General features: G+C 50.6%; 3 protein-coding genes across 5 annotated transcripts; 2 read left to right on the forward strand and 1 right to left on the reverse strand.

Annotated features, from left to right (window-relative positions):
* Positions 1–14: 14 nt before the first annotated feature.
* VIPAS39 (VPS33B interacting protein, apical-basolateral polarity regulator, spe-39 homolog) lies at positions 15–10,739 on the forward strand. The gene is made up of 20 exons (XM_068683093.1): positions 15–142; positions 232–324; positions 415–514; positions 1,359–1,502; positions 2,149–2,187; positions 2,494–2,558; positions 3,479–3,535; positions 4,481–4,573; positions 5,212–5,245; positions 5,698–5,800; positions 5,887–5,914; positions 6,107–6,180; positions 6,733–6,808; positions 7,106–7,240; positions 7,794–7,835; positions 8,252–8,341; positions 8,762–8,848; positions 9,233–9,322; positions 9,505–9,609; positions 9,814–10,739. Exons 2-20 carry the CDS (start codon positions 232–234, stop codon positions 9,832–9,834), a joined length of 1,476 nt encoding a protein of 491 aa, XP_068539194.1. The 5' UTR covers positions 15–142; the 3' UTR covers positions 9,835–10,739.
* Positions 10,740–10,880: 141 nt separating this feature from the next.
* NOXRED1 (NADP dependent oxidoreductase domain containing 1) lies at positions 10,881–18,240 on the forward strand. 2 transcript variants are annotated; one of them, XM_068683094.1, is made up of 6 exons: positions 10,881–12,589; positions 12,909–13,081; positions 13,439–13,619; positions 14,219–14,373; positions 14,570–14,792; positions 15,390–18,240. In XM_068683094.1, exons 1-6 carry the CDS (start codon positions 12,435–12,437, stop codon positions 15,679–15,681), a joined length of 1,179 nt encoding a protein of 392 aa, XP_068539195.1. In that variant the 5' UTR covers positions 10,881–12,434; the 3' UTR covers positions 15,682–18,240. The 2 variants fall into 2 exon arrangements, with proteins under 2 accessions (XP_068539195.1, XP_068539196.1); XM_068683095.1 differs by having other exon boundaries at positions 13,442–13,619.
* On the reverse strand, positions 17,248–21,877 carry SAMD15 (sterile alpha motif domain containing 15). 2 transcript variants are annotated; one of them, XM_068683099.1, is made up of 3 exons: positions 21,728–21,877; positions 21,532–21,630; positions 17,248–17,541 (listed from the first exon to the last, which is right to left on the reverse strand). In XM_068683099.1, the coding sequence occupies exons 1-3, from the start codon at positions 21,875–21,877 to the stop codon at positions 17,248–17,250; spliced, it is 543 nt and encodes a 180-aa protein (XP_068539200.1). The 2 variants fall into 2 exon arrangements, with proteins under 2 accessions (XP_068539200.1, XP_068539201.1); XM_068683100.1 differs by having other exon boundaries at positions 21,721–21,852.

The raw sequence follows: 21,877 nt of genomic DNA on the forward strand, positions 1-21,877 counted from the left end.
CGGGGCACGCCGGGACTCGTAGTTCACGCTAGCAACAGGCGAAGGGCGGGGGGGCGGCGGGCGGACTACAAGTCCCGGCGTGCCCCGCGCGCGATCGGCGGCCGCCCTTCCTCAGCGGCCGGTGCCTGAGGCGTGAGGGGAGGTGAGCGGGGAGCGGGCGGCGGGCGGAGGCTGAGGCTGAGGCGCTGAGGAGGCGCTGAGCTCCCCGCTGCTGTGGCGCTGCCGTTGCAGATGAGCCGGCCGCGGGCGGACGAGGAGGAGTACTGGCACAGCTCCAAGTGCCGGGCCTTCACCTTCGACGACGAGGACGACGAGCTGTGCCAGGTAGGGCCCCCCCCCCCCCCTTCCCACCCCGGGGCTCCCCGGCGAGGCGGCCTGAGGCGAGCCCCCCCCCCCGTGTCTGTCTGTCCGCAGCTGAAGGAGTCCAAGCGGGCGGTGAACAGCCTGCGGGACATCGTCGACGATGAGGAGGACGAGCTGGAGAAGGTCAGCTGGAGCGGGGAGCCCGTGGGAAGTGAGTGCAGGCCCCGGGGTGTCCCGAGGCCCCCTCCCACCCCTGCGGGTCCGTGCCCCCGCTGCTGCTGCTGCGCCTCAGCGCGGGGCCCACGCGCTGCTGGGTGCCCTGCCTTGGAGCTCAATGCCTGCAGAAAGCGTGGCACCTGCTAGCCAGCGAGCAGCGTCCAGGCGGTGACATTTTACATGGGGATCACCCACAGAGCCCCTTCCTGGCCTGTGCTGCGGCTCCTCCCACCAGTGCTGATTTTGCCTTTTCCCATCCAGTGTCTCTGCCCATCAGCTATTTTGTTGTACCGCCTTGTCCTAAAGCATGTGAAAAAATGCATGAAAAAGGGAAACTCATGTCTTGAACAAACAGAAGAGAGAGGAATGCATGTGAACATTGACAGCTGTTTTGTTAGTGTGGGGAAGAAACCTGTCTTAGTTCCCCAGTGTCCAGGGAGGGACTTACTTGTCTGTAATCTGAGGTAAGACAGGGATTGTCTGTCTTGGCTGTGTACCTCCAGAGCGTGGATGATGCTTTACCTCATAACAGACACCCAAACGCTGGGTGACGTACACTTTTTTTTTTTTTTTTTTTAATATAAGCCATAAAGAGCTGTACAGCATTGCTGAAATGCAGCCGTTTCTGGAGGGCAATAAGCAGCTGTTTAACAAACACTGTTACATGAAATTGGGATTCTGTGCAGTGCATTTGGTTAGCGCTGGGTGTCAGACTTACCAGGACAGTTAGTGCAGAACTGACCGGGTCATGCTTGGTAATATTCCTGCCCTGCCGTAAGAACTTTGTTTACAGAGTGGTTTCTCTTTTCCTGTTCTGAATAACCTCTGTCTGTGCACAGGCATCTCCTGGTCAATCAAAGAGACCGCCTCCAGCAGCTCTACCTCCCTGGATGGCCGAGACTCCAGCCTACAGAAGAGTTCTTCCTCCAATGCCGCTTTACCCAAGCAAGTTTCCTCCTACTCCCTAAGCAGCCTATTCAAAGGTGAGGTTCCTCATACACAGTACAGGCAAATGGCTTTTCCCACAAGAATATCAAGGGGAAATCAAGTTACCTTATGTAAATCATTAGTAAGAGTATTACAAACAGGGAAGCTCCAATCCCTCTTCACTGTGAGGGTGCATCTGTCACTGGTCAGAAACTGGTGACTGTGCCTGCCTTGTGCAGAAGACAGGCAGCTCTCCCATTGTGGGAGGTGGCTTTGGGGATTTTGGCTTCTGATAAGCTAGGCTCCACAGAACAGCAAGGTAGAGCACGGCACTTCACCACAATCTGTTTGCACAGTGGAAAAGAGGAGGCTGCAAAAGGATCGGTTTGATCCATGCAGGCCTCACCTGACCCTCATTGGCTCGCTGCTGCTGGTAGCAGTGTGCAACATGGGATAGTGCAGCACGGTCTGTGATGGCACAGGCTATTTCACATGGTCTGTGATGGCACAGGCTATTTCAAAGCCTCAGGCTGCAAGCAGGTGAGCCTCAGCTATGCCAATGTGGCACGTATCTCTGCAGAGTGGCCTGTTCTGTACTCGCATGGCTGCAGCTCACTGGACTGCAGTCTAGACCCATGTTCCCTCTGCAAGAGGTGTTACCAGAGCAGAGACAGTCTTTCATGAGTTTTGTTTTGATTGCAGGACGAAACAAACTTCCCAGTTTACAGTCCCTTTCGGATGGTAAGTTCAGAACCCCTGCGTCATTGTGGGATGGGTGCAGGTTTGCATAAACCACAGCATTTCCAAAAAAAGGCGGTGTCATCTTCCTGGTATCACAGAAATGGGTTGTCTGAAAGTTGTTCAGCAAACCAGCAGAAGGGTTGGCGTGATGATTTGAGGGAATCTGTTTATGCACAACTGATGACTGTTGGGTTTAAAGCAACTTTGGATTGCTATTTGATGCTTGAAACCAAGGACAGGGCAGTTTTGGAAGTAGGTATGAGTCAGGATTTTGTTGTGCTCCTCAGTTTTGTCCTTCCCTTTCAGCCCTCTCGGACACAGGAGTTAAAAACTATGCCCCAGAGCTGCGCAGGCCAAAAGCTGAGTACAAGGTGAGCAGCCTGTGTTTGTAGTGCTGAGATGAGAGCTTTTTGTGCTCTGAAGGTTTTATGGGAATTGATTAATGGCTATTTCAGACAGCAGAGGGCAATGCAGGGATTAGGACAGGGAGCTGCAAAATGCAGACCCAGCCTCACAGCTGATTTAGGTGTTTTCTGCCCTTACCCAGAAGTAGGAGGCTTTGCTGAGGATATTGGTTATTCCTTCCCCTGCTGAAGGCCCAGCAGTCTCTGTGAAAAGGATTTCTAAATAGTGCTTTGCCAGTAAACTGCTTTCATGTTTGGTCAGATGAACTGCGTGCTCCTTAAAAGAAACCTAAAAGTTTCTAAACTTCTTGTTCATGAATCCCTGGGACAGGGAGGGCACAGACATGGGGCATCAGCTGGCAGGAGCGTTCTCCTCCCATAGAGGCAGTGCTGGGTGCTGCAGAATCCAGGGGTTTTGGGGACTGGGTGAATTCCTCTTGTCCCAGCCCAGCAGATGTGAGGCTGTGGTTCCCTGTCTGCAGGTCTGTACTGTAACAAGGCTGAGCACACAACCCCAGCAGCTGCAGACGTGCACAGTGCTAGCACAGCTGGCCACACAGATGAACACAGACAGAAACCAGTGCCTTTACCAGCAGACATAGACACACAGCATTCAGGCCAGACGCTGAGTCTCCTTTCTATCAGACCAATATTGAATTCTACCAGTGGAGTATAAAAGCACTCTGTGAGCCTTCCCAGTAGCTGTTCTGTGCCCTTATGCTCAGAACATCTGACCTTCAGTTATGTATTGACTTGCGACACTCGTGTGCACTGGCTCCCTAGTAGGGAGGAAATGGATCAGCTTTTTTTTTTTTTTTTCTCTTTTATATTTGGGTTTTCAGTAATCTGTTGTCCTCTTGATTTGCTCTTTCTTTCTCTTGTGGCAGGACTACAGCAGTGATTGGAGCCCCAAAGATACAGTCAGGCGAATGCAGAGGGGCAAGGTAAGAATATTCCTCTTTCGTCTGCTTTCGAGAGGAGGAGGGGGGGATGCTCCCAAACTGCTTTGTGTTTCTCCATGCTTCTGGCTGTTCCATGAGCAGGAAAGGGATCCGTGTTGCTTGCAGCATCTGGCAGGGATGGTGCTGTGCCTGTCTGTTGCTTTGCCAGGTGGCAGCGCAGAGATCACTGTAGCTCAGGAGCAGCAGAAGACCTGGAGGGTTTTGTTGGGTTACTAACTGAGTCATCTCCTCAGCTTTGACAGGAGGTACCTGCACTGCTGCACCCCTCTTTACCCTTTCATCTCCATGGGGCTCTGTTTATGGAAGATATCCAAGGCTGGGGGGCTTTATTTCATTGCTTAGTTGGTGGCAAACGGAGGGATGAAGATGGAATCTTAGTGTCAGCTGCCTCAGTTCGCAGTGAGTGCCCAGGAGCTGTGTGCGCAGCCCTTAAGAACTGCCTTCGAAGCTGCCTGGCCTTAATAGCTGCCGTGCTGAGGCATGCTGGACAGAGGGCAGGTGGACCAAAGGCTGAGAGAGGCCACAATTACAGGATAAAGAAGGGGGGAAGAGTCGTGCAGTTCTACTTTTCCATTCTCCTCCATGGGAAGAACACTATGGAGTTCCCTCCTCCTGTCAGGACCGGTGGATTGTGGCATGCAGGGAAGTTTGGCTTTGTTGTGAGAGTCTTTGTGCTAAATGTATGGTGTCTGCTGTGCTAACCCAGGCAGTAATGAGGGCTAACTCCACAACCTGAGCAGACAGCTTCCCAGGGATCGCACAGCACATGGCTTCAGCTGAATGGGAAGTCCTCCAGTGGTTGGTGGGGCAGTGAGTTGTGTTACTGAAGGGCTCATGTGGAAAGATTGGGTAACACCTTAGGGCTTGGTTCAGCGTAGGGGCTTGCCTGATGTCTTGTACGCCTGCTTGTACCTCTTCTTTCTCCAGGTGTGCTCTCTAGAGAGATTTCGCTCCCTGCAGGACAAGCTGGTGCTCCTGGATGAAGCTGTGGCAGGGCACGATGGGAACGTCATTACAGCCGTGAGTCCTGCTGGGGCCGTACAGGGCTGGGATCCCCTGGGTGACCCCACAAAGGGTGCTTGTGTGAACAGTCAGTGGGCCTCCTCATCTTGCAGGATGGGGTTTCTTTAGCTCAAGTGAAGAAGTTACGGAAAATTGTCAAAGCTTAAGGCTGGAAAGTTCCATATTCCTGCTGGCTTTCCTGCCAGTCTGCAGAATTTATCAGGTAATAACAAGGAACCCGATCCTTCAGCCCTCAAAGGGCTCCTTGCAGCAACTTCTTAAAGGCCAAGGTTTAGTCTGCTCCCTGCAGCACAGAAGATTTGAGACTTCTCTATTTTTTCTGGTTTCCACGGCATCAGGCAGCAGGTGGAGCTGTGTCAAAGCTTCCCCCATCCAGGTCTTTTAAGTCCTCGGATGCTTCAGGGAAAGGTTTTTCTTTGTCTCTCTAAGCTAAGCTTCAGAGAAGCCAGGCAGCTGCGGCCCTGGCTCACTGCTTGCCCTGTGTCCGGTGGGTTGCAGAATTCAGCTGAGCACTTCAGACACCCTTACAAAAGTTTCCCCAGGCCTTGGCCAAACTTGACAGTTTGCTGTCTCTCTGTCTTAATTCTGGTGAAGACTGGTATGTTCAGCTGAGAGCTGCCTCTCTGTGCTCACAGGTCCTGATATTCCTGAAACGGACGCTAAGGAGAGGTGAGTGTGACTGGGGTGAGGGTTTCTGGGGCGTGTTTCAGTTAAGGACAGAGAGGCTAGTTCTTTACCAGCTGCAAGTCACAGGGAGACAGCAGCCGAGGTATTGCTGCTTTACTGAGCGTGAAATATTCTTGCAGTGGGTGTAATGTGGGAGGGGGGTGGTGGTGCCCATCAGGGTCCCAGAGAGGAGCTTTAAACACTGGTAGGTGGTGGTAGTGAAAGGGGTAAATCAGAATGAATCCGCAGGAGTGGCATTCTGCTGGGAATTCACCCAGCAGCCTAGTGAACATGTCTCTTCTTTTGTGTTATAGCCCCTGGAGACTAGGCTTTGAGGTGGGGTAAGGTTGCTGAATCCTGCTAATTGCTTGCAGCTCCGTGCACCGTGCTGAGCCCCCCTGGCTTGGTCATGCTAACTTGCTTTGCTCACACGTGCACATCCCTCTCTCCTGTAGAAATCTTGTTTCGGGAGCTGGAGGTGCGGCAGGTGGCCTTGTGCCACCTGATCCATTTCCTCAAGGAGACCGGTGAGCAGAAGATGCTTCTGGATCTGCTCAGGTGAGGCTTTGCCCAGCCACGTGGCAGATCTGAGCACGCTGCTAGGTATCTGCCTCCAATTAATGCTTGCTTAATCCCTTTTGCAGGTTCCTAGACAGGACTGAGGAAGTTGCTGTGAGTATCTCCAGGAGCAGAAGCTCCCTTTGCTTGGTGAAGAGGGTGCACTGAGCATGAAAAGGGCAGGGAGAGGTGGCTGCAGGGTGTCTGGTTGTCAGGCGAGAGCTTTGCATCCCTGTTGTGCCCCCTGGAGTCCTGTACGTCCTAAGTTCATGAGACAGACTGTGCTTCTTTTCCCTCTCCCTCCAGCTCTCTCAGTATCGGGAGCATTTGAACATCCAGGATGTAGAAAAGAAGAGGGAATTTCTGAAAGGATGCATTGGGTAAGGAAAAACAAAAGAGGGTGGGAGGGGTATGTGTGCTTCACAGAAGCTGGTAATAAAGAAAATGAGACCCCTGTCTAAGTACTGCAGCTTAAATAGTTCCAAAGCTGATGCTGGCTTTGCCTCAGTGGCAGTGAGTTATTGTGGACATAATGCAGACAGAAGAATTTGTGTTGATCACTAGTCCAGCATCTTTTGCTACTTACTTGGGGGCAGAAATGCTTTGTGGACCTTCTGATCAGGTTGTGAAGGGTGAAGGCTTGGGTGCCTGAGCACTTAAGGAAATTGGTAACATCAGCTTTAGGTTTTTCTGTAAGTGATGCCACATAGTTTTTTCTTCTGTGGAACCTGTCTGGGAGAAAGGCAGCTGGAGAGGGCAGTGAGTGCAGGGTTGATGGGGCAAGAGCTTCAGTACCTACTGTCAGGCTGGGAAGAGTAGGGGGTGTTCCCCACATCCCTGTATGTGGAGAGCACATTCAGCAGAGAAAAACATCCTTCCAAGCATGCTGCGTTAAGAGCTGCTGACTGTTTTCTTCCTGCATGTCTGGCCAGGCTGCCATTTGCACCTGAGGATATCTCCCACATCCAAGACCATTACACGCTGCTGGAGAGACAGATCATAATCGAGGTATGAACTTTTTCTTTTGCTGGTCAGGAGGTGACCGCAACTATCTGAGATCCCTATCTGTCCCTGACTCATACCACACTGCATCTAAACAGCCTGCCTGGCTGGTGTAGTTTAACTGCTCTGCAAGCTGCTGTGCCAGACCCAGACCCATGTGTGAAATAGCAGACATCAGACTGCGTGGCGTGCTGAGGCTGTGCTTGGGCTTTGCTATCACAACCCTCTGCCCAGACCTAAACCCCATAACTGGGTCAGGCAGCTGCCCTGACTCATGTTCACCCTCTCTGTCTGTTTCCTCAGGCCAACGATCGGCGCTTGGAGACGGCTGGGCAGTCGGAGATATTTCAGAAATACCCTCGCAAGGCCTCAATTCTCAACATGCCACTAGTGACCACTCTCTTCTATTCCTGTTTCTACCACTACACGGAGGCTGAGGTGAGGATGGTGTGGTAGAGGACCAAGGTTGCATCTCATCCCTGTAGCCCTCAGTATGTGAGGTGTTTAAGCTGGGCATGTTAAGGAAAGAAGGGGGGAAGGTCATATTTCATCTGTAAGAGAGACCAGAGAAATGAAGCTACCTCAGCCTCCAACCAGGTTGGAGATTCTTTTTTGCTCTAAGAAAGGACATTCAACCTGGGGTGACCTATCACAGAGTTGCCTCCTAAAAGAAATCACTGTCTTGTGCTGCCCCCAAGCAAACAGAATTAGTCCTTAATCCATGAGGCTGAGGTGTATGGTTCTGGTCTCTGAAGTGCTGGAGGTGCAACAGCTTGAGAGAATGTAGGGAAAACCAAACCAGAGACCTAATGGAGTAGGTTGGTTGCTCTCTTCTGTCAGTTTTTCCTTTGTCACTGTAATGAGCAAAAAGCTCATAAAGACTGATAGCAGGGAGATTCATCATGTACAAGGCAAATGCCTTACAATGAAAGGTGCTTGAACCTCTATCTTGGCCTCCTCTGAGTTTGCACTGACTGTCTGCTCTCTCTAGGGAACATTCAGCAGCCCGACCAATCTGAAGAAAACATTTAAGGTATGTGAGCTTCCTGCAGTGTGGCAGCACCAGCTGAAAACGTGGGCAACCGAATTGTGTTTAGCGAGGGGGCTGGGCAGGAGTTTGAGAGGCTCAGCACGGACACGGGTTTGGGAGAAGCACTGCATTCTGCTTGGGCAGGCCCATTGTGGAAGCTCAGAAATGCAAGTGGGAGTCATGTGGAGGCTTCCACTGTCCCACTGAGTGGGGCCAATGCATCCTGGCTGCAATAGCACTTGCAAATCCCCATCTCCTGCTCTCTGCAGTGCTGACCATGGTCTCAGGCAGTATCTCACTTCCTTGCCTGACTGTTTTTGTGGTTTCTGACAAGGCTGGGGACAGGCGCCATTCCTCTCCATCCCACACAGGCCTTCTGAGCAGTGCTAGTGCTCTGACTGCAGCTCTCTGCCTTGCAGATTCCTGATAAGCAATATGTGCTGACTGCCCTGGCTGCCCGTGCCAAGCTGCGAGCCTGGGAGGATGTGGATGCCCTCTTTACCACCAAGGTGAGTTGGGGAAAGCCTTGCTGGGAATTCAGTTCCAAGTGCTGATATCTCCTCCTGATAGCTGGCTCGTTGTGGAGTTACCAGACAGACTGGTTTCATTTCAGCAGGGCCCAGCAGGGTGTTACAATATATTCCTCCTCTCCCTGAGCTCTGCTGGGCCTGGACTGGCTGCAGTGACTGGGCCAGAGTCGCAGGCTGCCCTCATGCCCCTTTACCAAATGGTTCACAGCCAGCCCGAGCCTAGCCCCTGGATGAAGGGCTCTGCCAGCGGTGCGTGTGGTGGCTGGTGGGATGCGTTGCTGGCAGCTGGAGAGATGTTATTTCTTCTTTCACCAGGGGAGAACCAGTTTCTTGCTTCCTCTTGCAGTGGCTGGAGGGATTGCCTGTTAGGTTTAACAAAAGGTTTGGCTGTCATTTCAGAACTGGCTGGGCTACACCAAGAAGAAGGCACCTATCGGCTTCCACCGGGTGGTGGAGATCTTGCAGAGGAACAATGCGCCTGTCCAGGTGAGCAAGGATCTGCCTGTGTCCTCTTGGTCTTCACTGGGATTTGAGGCATGATCGATTCCCCAGGTGAGCTGCCCACAGAGCGAGCTCTCCACAGTGCATTGCCAGCTTTGTTTGCTATGGTTACTTTCTATATGCTTCATCTATCTGGCAAAGGCTGACCTCATCCCTAGAAATGAGGTAGAACAGGACTTGGAGCTTTGTGAGCAAAGTTCTACTGCCCTTGGAGTCCTTAGCAAACTTGTCCTGGCCACTTGTTGCCTCAGGATGGATGGAGCCAACTCTGTGTGACCAGTGACCTTGAAAGAATTTGTGGCTGGAGTGAAAGAATGGTGCAGGAAGTACCTGCAGAAGGGAGCTGACACACTCTTCCTTCCCTTGCAGGTGCTGCAGGAATACGTGCGCTTGGTAGAGGATGTGGAGACACGGTTGAACCTTGCCACAAAATACAAGTGCCACGATGTTGTCATAGATGTGAGTCCTTGCTGTGTGTGTGCAGAGAGGGGACAGGAGCCTGCTCTTTCTCCCCAGCTTTCCCATGCCAATTTGTTGCTGTGTGCCTGGTGGGGTTTGCTTATTCCTGAGTCTTGGGAAAACTTCCAACTGTGGAAGTGTCCCCTTCGCTCAGATGTGTGCTGGTTTTGCTGTTTATCTAGACATACAGGGATCTAAAGGATCGCATCCAGCTGATGGCATATAAATGCAAGGTGGAGAGAGGCTCTGCAGAGGAAGAGAAGATAAACAGCATACTCAACAACACGGTAAGAAACACCTACTGCTTGTTGCAGAAACTCTCATCAGAGATGGCTCTTGGTTAGGTGTGCAGAAAGGGCATGGCTCTCCTACATTCTTTTCTCCCTCCTACTGTTATGTTTGGGGTTGCATTCAGTGTAGGAATGAAGGGTGAAGCTGATAGAAGTAGCACATCTGCAGTCGTGTTAGTCGTGCCTTCTTCTCTCTTTTAGCAAATCCGATGGAAGAACTGAGCACCTGCAAGCAGCCTGCTTGGACGTTGCCTTGCCAGCGAGAGAGGGAACTGCAAAACCTGGTCCAGCGCCAACAGAGCAACTCTGTTACTCCTCATTGCATGATCAGTGTTCGTCAGTGACAGTGGGTGCCCGCGGCTCGCGGGACAGAAGCGTTCAGGCTGGTTGAAGGCAGCGGCTCTGATGCAGCCAGTGAAACCACGGAACTGATCCACCAGGGCTGATTCCTTTTGGAATCTGATTCTCTTTGACCTGGCTGTAAGCCGGGCATGGCTTTTGTTTACAGAGGGAAGTTGCTGGGCAAGACAAGGGTACATTTGCTCTGTGTGGTGTCTGAGCTTATAACTAGCAAGAGGAAGAGGTCAGCCACGCTCATGGGTCTCCAGCAGGCAGTGCTGACCAGTCCCTGTAACATTCAAGCTGGCTTCGGCATCACCAGTCATGGCTGTGGAGAGAGTGAAGCCAACTGGGCTGTGTTCTCCCCGCGTCAGAGCGGGATGGGAGAAAGGGCCAGCTGCACCTTAAAGTCCATTTCTTCATTTTGTTGTGGCTCACCCTAGGAAAAGAAGTGTTATATGAACTCCTGCAGAGAGGCAGGGCAGCAGCCTCTGCCTGTATCCCCATTCTGGCACTCTGCAGCTCTCAGCAGATACCTTGGTAAGGGAAGAGTGAGCATGTTGTGCGGAGCTGGTCAGAACCCTGCTGGGTTGGATGGAGAGCCAGGAGCGACCCTTCTCAGTCAGCACAACCCTGCTGGCCCCAGCAGGTTTTTTTTTTTTTTTCTCAGAGTGTTATGCCAGAAAGGATTGAATTGCACTTTCTCAGAAAAACAACTCCTCAGGCAACTGCTGGCTCCATCCTTCCAGACTTCACTTCCATTCCTGAAATAAAGCTGTCTCTTTCTCCTTGGGCTGTTTATTTCCTTCCTGCATTGAGCACTTTGCCACTCTGTGCAGGTCCTGAGCAATTTCTCACCTTCTGCAAAGTGAGTATGCAGGGTGTTTTCTTAGGTCCTGAAAAGCACATTGAGTGTCACTGGGAAGAGGCTTTGCTTGCAGCACTACCTTATTTCACACCTTCCAAGCCGTCAGCACACGTGAATTCATTTGAATGTTGCAGGAGCTCTGCTGCCCTGTGGGTCATTGCAGAGAATTGAAAGTTATGTGCAGCGGTGCACCAGTTTAAGGGCAAGTTTGGGCTCTGGGATCCCGATTGCACTGTGCACTATGTGTGATCTCAGTTTCTGTGGTCAGTGTTGGTTTACTTTATTTTTCCCACAGACTCATAGGACTGATTAGGTTGGAAGGGACTTCACCATCATCTCATCCACTCCCCCTGCTCAACCGGGGGCACCTACAGCGGGGGGACCAGGACTGTCTCCAGTTGGGTTTTCAGCATCTCCTCAGCTGAAGCCTCCCCAGCCTGTCTGGGCAACTTTTTCTGTATTTGACCACCCCCCTGTTTAACAAACAAACAAACAAACAAAAAAGTTTTCTTGTGTTCAGACAGGATCTCAAATCTTCCGATTTGTGCCCGCTGCCTCTCATCCTGTCCCTGGGCACTGCTACCACGAATAGTCTGCCTATTTTCCTTCCCTCCCATCAGCTATCTATACACATTGATCAGACTTCCCCTGAGCCTTCTTTCCAGAGCAAGCAGTCCCAGCTCTCGGCCTGTCATACAAAAAATGCTCCAGTCCCTCAGCCACCTGAGCAGCCCTTTGCTGGACTCTCTGGTATGTCCACATTTGTGCTAAGAGCCCAGAATGAGGCAGCTCCCTGGGTGTAGAGAAGGATCGCCTCCCGTGGCCAGCTTCCTAATGCAACCCAGGTGCTGCTGGCTGGGGTGAGGTTTGCTGCTGGGCTCACCCATGTGCCCCAGGCCGGGACGGTGCTTGGTTGTGGGATTTCTGAGTGGAGCTGCTGGGCTCTGGAAAGGCGATGCTCCTGGCTCCTTGTAGGAAGGAGTGAATGCCCCGAGGCAGCCGGTAACCGGGCGCTCGCCATGGCAGCAAGGACACAAACTGGGACAGACCCCGAGCAGGTGGAACCTCGGCAGGCTGCAGGTGAGCGATGGTGCAGGTCAGGCCCCCAACCACACGTGGTGTGGCAAGCTTGGGGCAGCTTTGTCCCTGGCTCAGGCTTGGCTGAGGGAGTTTCTGTCCTGGTGGTGCCTCTTGGCCCGTGGGAGCTGTATGGCTGAAAGCCCTCAGTGTCTCTGCATCTCTGGTGCAGGTTTGTGGTACTCTGAGTGGTGCTGCGGGCTTCCTGGCACGAGGCAATGGGCATAAACTGGTTTTCAGAGCTGCTCCTAGCCACTCTGTTGTGACAACTGCCTCGTGCCCCCCAAAGCATCCCTGTGGCCCTCTTTAAGCACTGCTGCAGCTACCAGGCAGGGCTCCCACACCTGCATGCTGCTGCTGAGCTGCAGCCATTGGGGACATAAGAGATGTCTGCAAGGAGAAGCCCCAAGAAGAGCCGGGGTCTGTGTGTTGCCCCCACCTCCTCTTTAGCAGGTGCTGGGACGGGCTGCAGCGTTGTGTGGCTGGAGGCCGTGTCCCTCTTCTGAATCCTCGCTGCTGATGCTCGTCCTGGGCTAAGATGTGTGACATTGCAGAGCCCTTCGCGTCCTTCCAGGCCGATGAAGCTGTAGAAGGCGAGGAGGGGTGGCTGTACCTGACAAGGCGCCACAAGGGGCTGGCAGTGAACGCGTGCGCCCACGCCCTCTTCTTCTGCAGGCTTCTCCAGGCCCTCAGGTAAGGCAAAGTGAGTTCCCACTGTAGGCAAAGCGTGCTGCTCTGGTGTCACCTCACAGCACCGAGCTCTTCCCAAAGTGCTGCATCGTTACTGAGATAAAGCGTGACGCAGGCACATCACCGGTCGGGCTGGTGCAAGTCCAGGTAGCACCAACATGTCCCTGGGAGCCTCTGCCTCTCTGGTAGCCCTGCTGAGGACCATGGCTGGGTGTGAGGAGCACGGCCCGTGGCATGGGACCCTTCCTGGAGGTCAGGGCTGCAGGTGGTCTGGGCAAACGTGGCTCCCGCTGGGCTGACGGCAGCTTCTCTTCTTCCCCAGACCAAACGGGACCAAGGAGGCCTTGCCGACGTCCCTGGTGGGCAGCCGCGGCCTGAAGGTCGGCATTATCGGCGGGGGCCACCTCGGGAAGCAGCTGGCCCGAGTGCTGCTGGCGCTGGGCCGGGCTCCGCGCCCCTCTATCCGCATCTCCACCCGGCGCCCCGAGAGCCTGGGTAAGTGCTCCCCAGCCAGGGCCCGGCAGTGGGACTCGGTGTAAAACTCCTCCTCATAATCGTATTGGGGCAGAGAGGAAGCAGGGGTTATTAAGTGGCTTTTTATAGATGCTGAGAAGTAGCCAGATCCCAGGGCTCGGCTCTCTGGCTTTAGATCAGCGTGCATGGGCCGAGCTTGCTGTCTATTCCTGGCCAGCAGGCTGCCTGCAGGAGCGGTGATGGCAGCCAGCCACCCCCTGTGCCATTTTGGGTGGGCAGCCAGCCTGCGAGGGGTGGTTGTGCATCACCCACATGTGGGTGCTTCTTCCCCATGCTGGCTCCGTGGGCTCTGAGCCCCACACACCTCTGTTGCTGCAGCAGACCTGCAGGAGCAGGGCCTCACCTGCCTCTACGACAATGCGCAGCTGGCGGCCTGGGCGGACGTCCTGTTCCTCTGCTGCCTGCCATCACACCTGGCAGCCGTCTGCTCCGCCGTGCGGACGGCCATCAGGAAACCCTGCGTGGTGTACAGCCTCGTCACCGCGGTCCCTCTGCCCAGGTAAAATGGCCCAGGCCATTTTTGCAGCCCAAAACTCGAGGGGTGAGCGCAGCGTGTGTGCTCTGGCCCAGCCAGAGCTGCAGGGGAGCTCTTCCCGTGCCTCATGATTTTGCTGCAGAGCATTGCTGTGAGCCTGGTCGTGGTCAGTCAGTCCCCTAGGCCCCCAGCTGCTGGGTGCATGGGAGCATTTCAGAATCTCAGCTGGTTTTCTAAAGGAAGCTTTAGGCTTTGTGGCTCTGAACTCAGACGTGGTCAGGAGGTGTCAAAGCAGCTCCAGCTCAAACACTGCCCTGGTACAGAAACCCCGCTCCTGCCAGGGCCTCTGGTTACTGCTGTAGGATAACTGTGAGGTAACGCAGTGAAAAACATGCAAGGCAGTAGCCTGCATTTTCCTCAGGCAAAAAAAAAAAAGCAAACCCAAGGCGTTTCCTTTCAGTTTGCAGATCCCACACAGGACAGCTGCTTCCTCGCTTCTCCCCCAGCAGCCAAAGCAGGGCCATGCAGGGCCGAGGGAAGGGGCCAGGGGCTCTGGAGGAGGTGGGCTCTGAGGTATCCTCCTCTTCTGGCACACCCAGTTCTTCGTGTGCGTTTGTTTTCAGGTTGAAGCAACTCCTTTGCTACAATGCCATCGTGAGGCCACAGTACCAATGCCCTGGTCAGGAGCCCACGAAGGAGTGGGAGATGAAGGGGACGGTCACAGCAGCGCTGCAAGACCTTGCTGTTGTGCAGGCAACATGCCCCCTCAGCTCCCAGGGTAAAACCTCTTGCTTTGTTTAAACTCAATAGCAAAGATTAATTTTAATACCCTCACCTGAAATGATCCTAAATTAGAGGTTTCAAACAAACCAGCCCTGATTGCTAATGCAATTCTTTGCAGGCCCGTGAGTCGAGAATCTCTTCACACCTGTGTGCATATTGGTCGTTGACATTTGATTTTGTTTGTTGTGCAGGGAAAATCAGAGTCAACGGCAAATGGCTGGTGGGCATTTTCTATGCAGCCTTGAACAGCAGCATGTGGCAGAACCTGCCTCACCAGAAGGCACTGAAATTGCTCAATGACCTCTGCTTTCCTGCACGCTGCCCCATCTGTGCCGAGCAGAAAGCTTCCTGCCCGCGGTTTGAGCGCAAGAGTTTTGTCAGCAAAAATTTTGCCTCTTCAATGACTCAAGAGGAGTAAGTAAAAGGTTGAATGCCAAGGTGCTGCTTGTCCAGGTTTTCTCTTTGCTCTGAAATGTGCCACATCCCACAGCCAAAGCATGGGGCTGTCTTGTTGGGTTGGAAGGTGCTGAAATGTGTGCTGCTCTCAGGACCACACACCTGCCAGGAAAGATCATCCCTGAGTTATTTTGTCCTGCTCCCTTGTTCCTGTTTGTCTGGTAGGTGGGATTGTCTGAAGCCACTGGTCAGGACTGGGACACTGGATTAAAAAAAAAAAAAAAAAAAAAAAAGTCCTATTGGAATACCTGGAGAGGACGTTTTTTATGAGCAATGAATTTACATTAGTTCAAGACCAGGTTACCGAGGATGTAAAGTCAGGGGAACACTGAGGGAAAAGGCTCCTACTGGTACAGGATCTCTCTACAGGTGTAACGTTTGGTTCTGCTATGCCTGGCACAGTAATGCCTGGAACACTTCAGCTTCATGTCTCAAAGTCTGATTGTTTCTCAAAGACCAGAAAAAAAAAATAGTAGTCAGACACTGAAGAAAGACGTTATTTGGTAAGTTATTAGCAAGCTACAATAAAAGATTCTGCTTGTTCTCTCTTCCCAGAACCTTCCCCTGGTTTGACCTGACAGCTGCACAGCTGAGAGAGTCTCCCTTTAGCCAGCTGCTAGACAAGAGTGAATTTCTTCAGAAGCATCTTGCTCTGCTGTACCAGGCATCTTTTGGAGACTGGCCTACAAAGCAGCGTGGGCTGATCAGCACCAAGACATCTCTTACGTCAGCTGTAGTGGAGCCTGGCATGGTGTTGGCTCACAAAACCTCACTGCCCACAGCTGCTTCCAACATTGTCTCAGAAATCCCAGAGGAAACTGCTGACTATGATTCTAAATCCTCGTAAGCTATAATGAAGCCCATGGCAGAATGCTTTGCTGAGATCTCATCCCAAAGGGATAAAAACCCAGATATTGATAACCCTCTTCCATCATTTCCCCTTCCTGGACTCATGCAGTTTTATGTGGTAGAGGAACAGACTGTAAGGACTTTGTATTGCTGGGAAAAAAATAATGCCAAAAAGCTAATAAACCTTTATTTATCCACTGCTCGGTTGTAATACAAGCTATTGATGGAGATCTTCTCTTATAAAAGATTACAAACTAGAATTACATTCTTTTCATTCTTTTTCCTCTTTTCTGAAACACCATTTTGCATCAATCTGCAGCTTTGCCAAGCATAAAACCAGCATTTTTACTAACATATCAGCACTGAGATCTCTTGATTCTCACCTTTGGAGACAAGAACCACCTCTCCATGTACTTGAAGCCTAATCCGGTTTGTGAATAAATTGCTAAGGATGGCTTTGCTGTGAACAAAGGTCTTGTTGGACAGCTGTGAAATATGACAATGACTGTTGCCTCAGGCTGGACTGGGGATTGAGAGAAGCAGCACTATTTGTTCTTGAACTCCTTAAAAGATGTTCCAGCCAATAACCTTATTGATGCATTTGCTTTTACAAGTTTTATACACCAGACTGCTTGGTAAACTTGTTTTTTCCTGACCACCCGAATCTTGCCTTATTTTAATCTTAACTTACTTATCACACAGTCACCTCGGACTATGACCTGATACAGCTTCACTGGTTTCTGTTGCAGTTCCAACGGAAATGTGAATTACAGTTGCTTTGTACTGGCTACAGCTTTGGTCTAAATAATTAATCAGGATTGGGCCCTGTCCTTTTCTTTTTTCTTCCCCATGGGGATCTCAAGGAAGGCTTTGTGGCCAAACAAAATTGTGATGATTTAGTCAGAAGCACTCTTTCTGTTGAGCCAGGCTTTAATCGACATTTACTCGTACTTCCTTGTTGGTGACAGTACGTGTTCCAGATAGGTTGTAAAACTGAAGTCCCCCCACCATTACAGATTCTGTGGTACTTCAGGGAAAAAACATTTAACTGGGTGTTCTGTCTAGATCCACCCAGGACAGATCATTTGTCATTCCCTAACTTCTCTGGTTTACCTTACAGTGTTCTCTCATACTTCCTGCCTTGTGTGGCAGTACTGTTTACTACGATAAACCACTGCCGGGTTCTGTCTCACAGGAAATCACTTCCGTGTTGAGGACAGGGATTGGTTGTCTGTGTTGTAACTAAGCCCCTTCAGATCATTGATGGCAGAAACTGGTAATTAAAACACATCTATGATTGTTGTTTTTTTTCTTTAATCAACAGTAAAACAGAAAGGAAAGACGGTGGTAAATTCATGCCTGATTTATGGGTTCTGCCTCTCTTAGATCCTGGAAGCAAATGAAGGACTGCAGAAAATCCTTGTGGAAAAGAGCTGGTGTAGGGATGTGTTGTAATCAAACAGCTAAGAGCTGCAATGGGCTGTTGTGGTATGGGGAGAATGTGGAACTGTACCTCCTTACTACAAGGTAATAAAGGTACATATTGCTGTCCCAGCTGGGCTTCTTACGAAGGTGGAACTTCTGTGTGACTGTCATCCTGCCTCTGGGTGTCCTGCGATAAAGGGACAGCGTCTGCCTCTAACCCAGCCTGGGCTTGTTGCGAAGGAGGAACTGTACTATAGGGCTCCAGGCCTGCTTCTTGGACAAACTGCGAGAAAGTGAGGGCATCTGCTTTCTGTCCTGATCGGGACTTCTGCTCCAGGAAGAGGCCCATGTTGTCTCTGTATGGGAGGGCAATGGATCTGCTGAAGACTGGCTCTTCGATCCCCAGCAGCTCCCTCACATGTCGTGAAATCTCCTGAAATACAAGACAAAAATATCAGGAATTCTCACTTCACAGGGCAATATATCATTCATTGAGCAGAAAAATGAACCGAGTTCCCGAATTTTGGAACATTTTCACTCTTGAATTTGCAACTCAGAAGGGCCATGATCTTGGCATGACATTGAAAAAGGAGAGCAGACCGCTCGTTCTCCAGATTTGCTGTGGGTGATAGCATCAGAGCTGCTCTCTTTAGTGGCACAAATATCTTGGCTTTCCTGTTTGCACTTGCAGAACAAACAAGTTATGGGTGACTGAGCTGGAGCCTATACTGCCTAATGCAAAAACATTGCTGTTTGCTGAGTTACATTGTCAACAACAGTCTATACACAGAAGAAGAGGTGGAAAAACCAATTAAACCAATAAACCCTATTGCTCAAATCATGGGTGAGTGGCTGTAAGAGCCGGCTGGACCTGGCACCCTCAGTGAAGGGACTTGCCGTTATTTTTGAGTCACCTCTGAGAACGTACCCTCCTGATCTGACTGAGGCTTTGAAATGCAGTTCTCAAGGTTTTACTCATCTTTCACAGCATTTCCTCAAAACCTTCCCCCAGCCTTGGCTTGACACTGAAGAACCTTGTCTGAAATCAAAAGAACGCTGGAGTGATATTTTCAGTGGTTTTGATACCATTTTCAATACCAACACGGTGGAATTAAAACCAGCAGTAACTTCACCTGCCCATGCTGAGCAGCTTTCACAAAATGTAATGTGGAGTTCTGTGTCAAACTGCCATTTCCCCTAATTTCAAAATGTTTCTGTGTCACTGAACCGATGCTATCGTGCTAATTTCTATGGTAACTATCTGGGTTTTGACTATTTACAGCCTTTCACTGATATTTCTTACTGGGAAGCTGGTGTGCCCCTGCGCACAGGTTTATGGCCTCACCTTTGCACCTGCCCCAGTCCACCCTTACTGACAGACCCAGGTGGGCCCCAGTTTGCTCGGAGCTCTGTGAACCTGGGTTCCAGCCGAGCAGGGTAGAGTTAGAAAACACAAACAGCAGGGGAGAGCATGGTTTGCAAGCACATCTAGGTTCCACTGAAGTCTATCAGATGTTCCTAAGTCACTTACGAGCTTCAGAAAACATTACTGAAAGAGACTCATCTCCAAGCGTGCTGAATTATGCCAGCTATCACTTATTCTAGCTCTGATTAATTTCTTCAGTTTCCGCAGGAGAAATAACAGGCTTTGCAGTTGATTTCTCTAGCCTGTGGCTTAGTGTTTCTCAGCTGTTAAACAACCACCATAGAAAATCCCTGTATCCCAATGTGAGGGTGAGGATTAAAAAGCATGTAAAATACTTGCCACCTTTGGCAAGTGCCAATGACTGACTACAAAGATTGCGATTGCTTGCACTAGAAATACTCTTGAAAGGTGGCTGTCTGGAAAAAATCTCCACTGCAATTTGATGCCTTCGATTCTGACCAACAGGCAAACTGCTGGTGCTAATCAATATTTTTGGTGGCATATTCCATTCCAAACAAAGACTGAAGATTGTTCAGCTTACTGGTGAAACTGCTTTTTGGTGCTCTAGAATAAAAAAGCAGTGCTCAGACTCTATTCATTGGAGCATAAAGATTTTCCCTCTCCCAGGTTATCTGAACTTCTACCTTGTGTCCTCTGGGGAAAGCAACTGTAAATCACAATGCGAAACAAATGACTTGGCTCAGTAACTGCAGCCTTCAGTCCCTCTGTGGTTTCCATTACAGAGAAGGAGAAGGAAGAAAATGAAATTTAAGTCAACTTGCTCTGATAAAGAATGGCATTAATGAATCAGTTCTAGCAGAATCAGACTGCTTTCTCAAAGTACTGCAACTTGGTAAATTATCCCTTCTAACTCCTGAAAAAAATGCAATTGGATACCACCTTTCTTTTAAAACCAGATAACTTCTCCCATCTGTGACCTGAAGTCTTGTCCTTATTCTGTGAAGAGCTTTGCTCTTCCAGGAAACATCTGTAAAGTTTTTGGATCTGTTTTATCAGTTGAACTTTCTATTACATTTTCCCTTTTAGGATTACTTGTGTGGTCAGTTTCAATTTCTCAGCCGATATTGAAAACAGAAACAAAAGACAGGCCTGCAACTAAAGCAAAGTTATTTTGCAGCTGAAGCAAAACCTCAGTTTTATTCCTGGGCTTGTCTTATTTCCTTCACATGATTTTGAGTTGGTATTTTTCTCTTTGCTCCTATTTTTGTAGAGCTATGAGGACCTCCCAGGGATGCTGATGCTCACTGCAGTCACTGTTGCAGTCTGAGCTCACATCTCAGGCCAGGTCTCTGTAGGCTCATGCTCTGTAGGCTCGGAAGGCTCTGACCACCAGGTGTATGCATACCTGCTTTGAACTGAGACTCCTGCTCAAAGCTAGTGCCTTTTGATCCCAAATCAGATTTCCTCCTGATCCTTCTGTATTAGCTGCATCTCTCTCTGCTAACATCAACAACATAAATCAGCCTAAAGCAGTTTTACTAGGTTTACTTCTACGTTTGTTATTTTAAAGTGCTTTTGGTACATAAATAGATTTTTTTGGTACATAAATAGATTGCTTTGGCCTATGTTACCCTCTGTTTGGATTCAAGGAACAGCCCTTTGACTTTGCAAGAGACCAGACTACAGCTTAATGTCAAAGGGAAGAATGCATTTAAGGGGGAGCATGAGATCAGCACAACCAAACCCACAGCCAACAGTGGGTGCCTGTGATTCAGACAGTGGGTCCATCGCTGCACGACTAAAGGCTCTGAAATCTCTCTCTCTTGAATCTGTTCAAACAAACCTAAGCTCACGCTTCTCTGTTGATGATTACTGCTTTGTAGGGCACATGCTAATTGTTAGATACCTCTTTGCTAGTATTTATCTTCAGCTGCTGTGTTTGCTGACTTTAAGGGTGTGGTAACTGTAAGCCACAGCAGTCAAACCACAGATCCCAGGAAAGAGAAAGACAAATTGCTATTAATTTCTCCATTTTACACTCTGTAAAGCACAGGCAACACCTGTGCTGCTTCCACAGTGTAGGCATGTGCAAGACCTCTTTCAACAATCTGCATCTCCTTTGGCTAAAGCCTGCATTGGGTGAGGTTTGGAGCTGTAATGTGAAGTAAACCAGAACAATAATCACAAAAGCTAGAAGTTTTAGTGGGTCCTTTACTGTCTTGGTGTTAACCTAAACTTCATAACTAGCATCTCTAATATCTTATACCACTACACCTCTGCTGATTTTAATATAATTACACTATTCTGTAAAAAAACAGTGTGGTTTAACGAAGAGTAAACTAGTGTGTTTCAAATACGGAGCTGTAATACCTAGGCAATGAGCTGTTTAGGTACGGTTTCTTGCCTCCTATTATCACCCCTAAATGAGGCAATAAAAGATCAAGAACACTCTCCTCCGCCATGGTTCTAGTGAAAACTCAATGAATATAAAAGGATAGAAAAATGCCATACATATATTTTAGATATGAAATGCTTCTTTTTGAAACTTTTAGCAATCTTTGGAAGGCCAGACTACAGCTAAGAGCTTGACTATTGTTGTTTGTTAAAGAAAGGATGGCTTGAAAGGAAAATTACACGTTTATAAAACAGGGAAGAGGCCGAGATGTTGTTCAGCAGGGTATAAAGCAAGGAAGCAATAACGAATTGACCTGCTGCTGCTTGAGAACTGTGCCTCAACTGCAGCACGCTAAAGCTGCCCAGATTTATAGATGCTCTACGAACCAAGTCAGATCAGCAAGCGGAAAACTACTGAGAAGAAACTCTGGGGGAGTTTCTAGGAAAGCCGTGTGCACCCCGCTAGGGGTTTTTGTGGGGTCGGAGGAGGAGTGCAGGCTAACAGCACGGCCAAGCTCCTGAGGGGCTGCTGGCATGCGGTCTCCATGGCTTTACACCCGAGGACTCGTGAGCCCCCCTCAGGCTGAGGGGCCTGGCGGAGCACCCGACTGAGGGCCGGGCAGGGTGTCGCAGCCGGGGCACCTGCATGTGGCCGAAGTCGGTGACGCCCATGGCGGGCAGGCTGCTGCAGGTCACCAGGACGAGGCGGCGGCCGGTGATGCCGTTGGCTCTGAAGCACTCCTGAGGGGAAGCGGAGCGGGCAGCGGGTCAGCCGCGGGCTCACCCCTCCCCTCACCCCTCACCCCTCACCCCTCACCCCGGGCCGCGCACCTCGTACTGGGGGAAGCCGAGGCTCGACACCCACTCGGCCACCTCCGCGCTGCCCCAGCGCAGGGCGGGCGGGGCCGCGGGCTCCATGGCGGCCGCCGGGTGCCGCCGGGCCCCGTTCCCCCGGCAACCGGCGCTTCCTGCGGCCGCCCCGCGCCAT

This window comes from Anas acuta, chromosome 5, assembly GCF_963932015.1.
Source record: "Anas acuta chromosome 5, bAnaAcu1.1, whole genome shotgun sequence".
NCBI lineage: Eukaryota > Metazoa > Chordata > Aves > Anseriformes > Anatidae > Anas > Anas acuta.

Coding starts and splice junctions, on each gene's coding strand:
- SAMD15 (XM_068683099.1), bottom strand. CDS start 21,877: ATGGCGCGGGGCGGCCGCAGGAAGCGCCGGTTGCCGGGGGAACGGGGC. Junction 21,631..21,727: donor TCGAGCCTCGGCTTCCCCCA/GTACGAGGTGCG, acceptor GCTTCCCCTCAG/GAGTGCTTCAGAGCCAACGG. Junction 17,542..21,531: donor CCGACTTCGGCCACATGCAG/GTGCCCCGGCTG, acceptor CTTGTATTTCAG/GAGATTTCACGACATGTGAG.
- VIPAS39 (XM_068683093.1), top strand. CDS start 232: ATGAGCCGGCCGCGGGCGGACGAGGAGGAGTACTGGCACAGCTCCAAG. Junction 515..1,358: donor GAGCGGGGAGCCCGTGGGAA/GTGAGTGCAGGC, acceptor GTCTGTGCACAG/GCATCTCCTGGTCAATCAAA. Junction 6,181..6,732: donor TTTCTGAAAGGATGCATTGG/GTAAGGAAAAAC, acceptor ATGTCTGGCCAG/GCTGCCATTTGCACCTGAGG.
- NOXRED1 (XM_068683094.1), top strand. CDS start 12,435: ATGTGTGACATTGCAGAGCCCTTCGCGTCCTTCCAGGCCGATGAAGCT. Junction 12,590..12,908: donor AGGCTTCTCCAGGCCCTCAG/GTAAGGCAAAGT, acceptor CTTCTTCCCCAG/ACCAAACGGGACCAAGGAGG. Junction 13,620..14,218: donor ACCGCGGTCCCTCTGCCCAG/GTAAAATGGCCC, acceptor GTTTGTTTTCAG/GTTGAAGCAACTCCTTTGCT.